Source organism: Apodemus sylvaticus, chromosome 3, assembly GCF_947179515.1.
Source record: "Apodemus sylvaticus chromosome 3, mApoSyl1.1, whole genome shotgun sequence".
NCBI classification, from domain to species: domain Eukaryota; kingdom Metazoa; phylum Chordata; class Mammalia; order Rodentia; family Muridae; genus Apodemus; species Apodemus sylvaticus.
Window position 1 is genome coordinate 101495000 of NC_067474.1, and position 7482 is coordinate 101502481.

The window sequence follows — 7482 nt, forward strand, 5'->3', positions numbered from 1 at the left end:
TCTGTAATTCTACTTTTTGTTTTAATCTAGGACACTGATTGCTACATAATGTATTTGTCACCCATCCCTTCTTACTAAATATTGAATTCAGTAATTAATATTTAGTGTCCAGTTTGTCTAATGGCCAAGATATTCAGGCAGTTCTGACAGACAGGAAGGGCTTTCAGTGCCCCAACTGTATATAGTATTTCATTTACTCTTTCATCTTTCCTGAGGTGTTGGTTTTATTGTCTATGTCTCCAATTATGTTCTTTCTTTCTTTCTTCCTTTCTTTCTTTCTTTCTTCCTTCCTTCCTTTCTTCCTTCCTTCCTTCCTTCCTTCCTTCCTTCCTTCCTTCCTTCCTTCCTTCCTTCCTTTCTCTCTCTCTCTCTCTCTCTCTCTCTCTCTCTCTCTTTCTCTCTTTCTCTCTTTCTTTCTTTCTTTCTTTCTTTCTTTCTTTCTTTCTTTCTTTCTTTCTTTCTTTCTTTCTTTCTTTCTTTCTTTCTTTCTTTCTTTCTTTCTTTCTTTTTGAGACAGGGTTTCTCTGTGTAGACCTGGCTGTCCTAGAACTCACTTTGTAGACCAGGCTGGCCTTGAACTCAGAAATCCACCTGCCTCTGCCTCCCAAGTGCTGGGATTACAGGCGTGTACCAGCTTATCTATCTTTTCTACTCCTCTAGAAACCAAAACCAAAACCAAAACAAAAGCAAGGAAACAAAAACCCCAATGTTGGCTTGTGGCACTGAACCAAAAATATGGTGTCACTTGAAAGGAAAGTTAAAGAAAGGAATAGATGTGTCATCCAAACAACAAAGTGGTAGAAACAATGTTGGCAATTAAGAAGATGTGGACCAGATGTATAGCCATTAAATAAAATAATGTTATGGAAGTCACTATTTTCAAGTGATGATCAGTTTCAATGAAATCTAAATCAGAATTCCAATCATGTTTCTCCCAGCTGTATCACTTTAAAAATACATTTGGATCCATGAGGATACCAAAGAGAAAATGTCACAATACCTGATTTGAAATTACAGGTACACGTCTAAGAGGCTATAACTGTGCTAGCCAGCCCTTACCACAGAACTCTCTTGCAGCCCATGCCGAAAACCACAGAGATCCACAACTGCTCACTGAGCAGAAAATAAAAGGCTGATTTCCTGGCCTCAGAGATCATTCCAGAAGAGAAAGCAGAAGAATTGTAAGAGCGACAGGCAGTGGGTGACTGCAGCAAAGCCATGTTCTCAGACCCATCAGGGTGGTTACTCATGTGGACTGAGAATGGCTATGACTGTGTGAACAAGACCAAGCCAGACAAAGCACTGGATTGGAAAATGGAGGCAATACACCTGTAGCTGAGGAACTATGGGAACTGATGGCTTCTGGGAGACAGAGGTCAGGTATCCTCAGGAATGGGATTTCTGAGAGAGGCTACCCATGCTCCAGGAGAGGGCGCTGTACCATGCACAACTAAAAGTTAGAAGAAAATGGAGCAAAATAGCAAGATAAACTAAACATCTTAAATTATATTAATAAGAAAATACATACATGCATATTAACATTTACATGAAAAACAAATACTTTTAAATGTAGCCAAAATTTGCTCAGTTTTGCTGAAATATTTAGGCAAGTTAATTGTATTCATACCAAATAAATGTTGAGTTTTTAAACGGAAGCTTATAAAGTGAGATACAATGTCCTAGTCCAGGGGAGTCCTCTGCACTTTGGCTCAGGACTCACTCCTTCCTCATTATATAAAGAACAAGTAGGACAATTTCTTATAATTTGGTTTGTTGCCAATAAATGGAAAAATGTCTCTTTAAATCTTTCTTGTCAACATGATGGTTTTTATGAAATTGCAAGGCTTTTAACAGAGTTTCTACTAACAATTAATAAATCTCTCCATTTTTGCCCAAGAAATTTGTTTGGGATAAAATATGGTTGATATATTGGATAATTTCTGTTTTGAATTTTGTGCATTGATGATACTAATTCTGAATTATCAGAAATAAGTGCATCATATATTTGTATATATATATCACAATTCTCTCTGCATATTGTGAGTCAGTAATTATATTGATAGGTTCATAAAACTATAATAAATGTGAGAATTGCATACAATTCATATTTTTTAACCAAAGCATATGGGCTTTGAATTGCTTTCCTTGTATTTCCTGACTTATAGCTTAATTTTACATCAGTGTAAAATTAAGAAACTTCAGAAATTATTGTCACTTTTATTATGAGAGAATCAAAGGCCTTGCCCTTCTTCCCTGTTCTTCTGCTTTGCTAAAAAGTATTAGGATACAATTGTTAATCTCTCTGCAAGGGCTATTCCCTTATTTAGCCACTTCATTCACCTAAGGCTGATTACCAAGGTCTAGCTAACAAAGTATTACAAACTTTCAATCAAAAGCCCACTTGTGGCTGCCCTAATTAAGCTCTCCATTCAAAATTAAACACTTCATTCATACAAGGATTTTCTTTTTAACATTGTAAACTGCCATTTTCCTAGGATGGTCCACATCTGTCTCCTCTATTCAGAGGCAGTCTTTTGTTCCACCACCCACAGGACAGTAACCTCCCTTCTTCTTCCTAGACCTCCCCTCCTTCTCCTTAGTCCTCTATCTTATGCCTTTGACGCTTATTCCTTGCCTGTTGCTCTGGAGGGCAAATGCATCTCCTTTGTGCCTGGAACTTAGTCTTGTAATGTCTTGTGACAATACAAGGCCACAGAAATAAGATACTCTGGATTACTGCTGCTCACCATACTGGTTGTAAATACTGAAGAATATGATACACTGGAGAAAAAGAAAGACTTAGAATTTTACCATCAGTGGATGAGAAGAACGAAATAGATTTCTGTGCTTTTCTGAACACTATGCAGTGTCACACCCACAATACTGTGCAGCCTGATTATGTATATAATTTCTTTACTGCAAAATATCATTTTAAACATCAAGACACTTAAGTAAAAGAATGAAAATAAAATCAGATTCATTTGGTAATAATTTATAGAAAAGTAAACAATACCAAAATGTGATTCAATATGTTACATAAATTAGTTTCATAATAAGTGAGTAAATAAATAAATAAATACATAGACAAATGAAAATAAATGAATACATAAGTAAAACTGAATGGAAGGAGAACAATGCCTTTGCAGAGAGACACGACATTGCTAATTACTGTTGAAATGTCTTGGCAACATCTTTTAAATTTATGTAAAAATAAGTAACATTTTTGAGATAGCTGAATTTGACAGTGAGGTATGGTGTGCTAGTCCAGGAGAGTCCTCTCCTCTCTGTCTCAGGACTCACTCCTCCTCACTCTGTCTTGCTATTAAGTTGGCTGAGGAAGACAGGGCTCTCCACACTTCTGCTCTGACCACCTCCCAGGCACAGGGGCTGTGTTTCTTCTCTCTCAGGTACACAGTGATTCTGTGGAAGTATTTCTTCACAGCCAGCAGGGAGTCTTCTTGGGTCAGGGGAGGTTCCTGCATCCCCACCTGCTGCATCAGACAGGCTTTGAGGTCATTGAGCTGCTGGTGGAGGTCTTCACAGAATGAGTCTAGAAGGGTTGCATTCCAAGCAGCAGATGAGTCCTCTGATGTGAAGAGGTTCAAGATCTGTTGAGTCAGATTTCGCAGGACAGGGATGGCTTGAGCCTTCTGGATCAGCTGGGCATCCACCTTCTCCAAGGGGAATCCAAAGTCCTTCCTGTCTTTCAGGCAGGAGAAAGGAGAAAGTCTCCTCATTTGTGCCAGAAGTGTCAAGGCCCTCTTGGTCCTGAGGTTATGAGTCTGAAGCGGGTCACATCCCAGAGAGCAGGTTGACCAGTAGCTCATCAGCACCAGAGCCATCAGGAAAGCACAGGGCCTAGCCATTGTGGGTCTTACAGACGCTGTTGATCTAGAGGGCTAAGTGGTCCTGCACCTGGCACTCTAGTTCTCTGAAGACCATCCTGTGTGGATGCGTCTTAAATAGGGGAACACTAATTTTTACTTTCTGAATGCCCCTCCCCTTACTTTCCAATTGTCTTTTCACTTTCTTTAACTTATTCTCTGCTTGTGTCTGGGCATTTTTTTCTAATTCATTTTGGGTTTCCTCATTGCTTCCTCTTTCTCTGCTACCCTCTGAAAGTCATTTCATAGGTTTTCATTTTCTAATTAGAATTTCCATTAACTGTTACACCATAAGTAAAAGTCTTTGTTTGAAATTTACACGTTGATTGGGAATACTATTTTTTGTAAAGCTATCCTATTAAAGTTATTATAATTCAATTTACAGTTAATTTTTACTTCATGTATATCATTTACAAATATATTTGAATCATGATGTAAAGTCTGTGACAATTTTTTCTAAATCAAAATATATTGAAGTAATGGTATACTTTAAAATTTTTCCAACATGTAAATTCCTAAAATTAAGTTCTTCAAGTGCCTTCACTAATTATAATATAAATTCGTATAAAAAGTAAGACATATTCTGTAAAAATGACTATTGTTGAAGCTTGATGAGTTGAATCTGATTTCTGCAGGCATGGCTGCAGTAGTGAACCAAGCCTGCAAGGTGGAGTCCATGACAATATTCACTCTGTGGCAAGCTTGTTCATTCTCTCGCTGTCTCTCTGTCTCTCTGTCTTTCTCTGTCCTTCCTTCCAATCCCTTCTCTATCACACATATACCCACGCAGACACACACACAGATTCAGACATACACTAGCACACAGATACACACACACACACACACACACTCAAGATCATACATTCACACACTCACTCATTTGTGACAAAGGCACCTCATATTTCATGTGTGCTGTGAACTTCTCCCTCTATTTTCCTTTGACTTACTGAATTCTTCAATTCTAAGATGACTTCTTTGTCTTTATAGCATCTCTTCACTGATTTTCTGACATGGATTTTTTTCTAATTTTATTTGTTATATTTTTACATGATTTTGTAGCTACTTGTGTCTCTGTCTATTCCATTCAAATCTTTTTCAAACCTTCAGAGCTTTGTTTTTCATCACAGAAATCTACCAGGCTCTTGTACATTCTTGACTCCAACGCACCTGACCCCCCCCCCCCCAAAAAAAAATCACAGTTGCTTTTCCAAATCACAGACCAGTATTCACACCACAGTGTCTGCTTGGAGACTCTCATTTTCCTCCTTTTCTCTTTGTGTCATTTCTCAGGGTTTAAAAATCAAGCACAACTGGTCATATTTTTTAATTTTATCCCAATAAACTGAAGAATCAGAAGCTAGTTGCTTTACTTACTTCATTTCCTTAAGCAAACAGCACAATCTCCCCTTTATTCATGTTCAATACCAATGCCATTATTTGTCACCTCTCTTTTTTTTTAATGACACTATGGCTAGTACTTTTTGCAAACACAAATATTTTAAATTTTTAGAGATTTACTTACTACTTAAAATGTAATGGGGAGATAGCCGATTCAGGAACATGCTTGCAGTAAATACAGAAATAGCTGATTGGTTTCCTAGAATTCCTATAAAACCTACTACTTGAGTACATGCCTGAAATCTGGACAATGAGAAGGAGACAAAGGCATGTACTTGGACTACTGTATTAGTCAGTGTTCTCTAGAGTAACAGAATTTATCAAAAGACAGATACTCATACTCTTTCACTTTTTCTCTATAGATGTAATATATATGTACATATAAGTACATATAAATATATTAGCTATAAGATACAATGTACATATATGTGAGGCATTAGAAGGACTTAAAAACTATAGTCCAACTAATCAAACAAAACAAAACAAAACAAAACAAAACCCAATTGCCTATGTATGGAAGTTCTAAGAATACAGTAATTATTCACTTTACAAGGAAGGGTATATTTTTTAGCTGGTATTCAATGTGTGCTGGAATGCAAAAGAAATAGGCTCTAATGCCAGTGAAGGAATGAACTTGATAGTAACTGGAAAACAACAGGCAAACAGCAAGCAGTTCCTTCCTTCATGTACTTACATAGGATTCCAGCAGAAGGCCTGACCCAGAGGAAAAGTGAGACTTCACACCTCAAAGATATAGATTAAAGTTGTATCTTCCCATCATAAAGATACTGATTAGAAGTGGATTTTCCCACTCCAAGTTATGCAAAACTAGCTCACAGGTGTGCACCTACCTGTTGGAATTTCTGTCAATTCCACATATAGTCAAGTTGACATCCAAAAACAGTCATCACAAGCTCACAGACCCGTCTGTCTGTCTGTCTGTCTGTCTGCCATGGTGAGCCCTCACTTAAGTGAGAGATCCTGTCACACAGAAAATGGGGTACAGTGTGACTGAGGTGAAAACCTGACATTGGAAGTATCATACCCAGTTTTCTGAGGAACCACCAGAATAATTTTCAGAGTGGTTGTCCCAGCTTGCAACCCCACGAGCAGTGGAGGAATGTTCCTCTTTCTCCAAATCCTTGACAGCACCTGTTTTCTCCTGAGTTTTTGATCTTAGCCATTCTGACTGGTGTGAGGTGAAATCTCAAGGTTGTTTTGATTTACATTTCCCTGATGACTAAGGATGTTGAACATTTTTCTTTAGGTGCTTCTCTGCCATTCAATATTCCTCAGGTAAAAATTGTTTGTTTAGCTTCGTACCTCATTTTTAATGGGGTTATTTGGCTCTCTGGTGTCTACCTTTTTGAATTCTTTGTATATCTTGGATAGAAGTCCTCTGTCAATGTAGGGTTGGTAAAGATCTTTTCCCAATTTGTTGGTTGCCATTTTGCCCTTTAGACAATGTCCTTTGCCTTACAGAAACTGACTCCTGGGCATATACCCAGAGGATTCCCCAGCATGTAATAAGGGCCCTATTTATAATAGCCAGAAGCTGGAAAGAAAACAGATGTACCTCAACAGAGGAATGGATACAGAAAATGGGATATATTTACACCATGGAATACTACACAGCTATTAAAAACAATGAATTCATGAAATTCTTAGAAAAGTGGGTGGAACTGGAGAATGTCATCCTGAGTGATGTTACCCAATCACAAAAGAACACATATGGTATGCACTCACTGATAAGCAAATATTAACCCAGAAACTCAGAATACCCAGGACACAATTCACATTTCAAATGATGCCCAAGAAGAAGGAAGGAGAGGCCCCTGGTCCTAGAAAGGCTCAGTGCAACAGAGTAGGAGAATACAAGGACAGGGAAGCAGGGAGGTGGTGGATTGGTGAACAGGGGGAGGGAAGAGCGCTTATGGGACTTTCAGGGAGGGGGGATCCAGGAAAGGGGAAATCACATAAATGTAAATTAAGAATATATCAAATAAAACAAAAGAAAACCTGACATTGATTGTCATCTGGCCCTGCTGTATGCATATGTAAATTGGAACTCAGAAGCACGTGTATACAATAGGGATTTTATAATCAGAAACAGCATAAAAATTATATGTGGCAGTTAATTAAAATTAACTTTATTATTCAAAGTGAGTATAGGGTCTACAGTAATACTGAAAAATAAAAG

The 7482-nt window shown here is 37.9% G+C and overlaps 1 protein-coding gene across 1 annotated transcript; it reads right to left on the reverse strand.

Moving 5' to 3' along the window:
• Nucleotides 1-3296: 3296 nt before the first annotated feature.
• LOC127679952 (interferon alpha-12-like) lies at nucleotides 3297-3866 on the reverse strand. The gene has a single exon (XM_052175522.1). It carries the CDS (start codon nucleotides 3864-3866, stop codon nucleotides 3297-3299), a length of 570 nt encoding a protein of 189 aa, XP_052031482.1.
• Between the last annotated feature and the right edge of the window lie 3616 nt (nucleotides 3867-7482).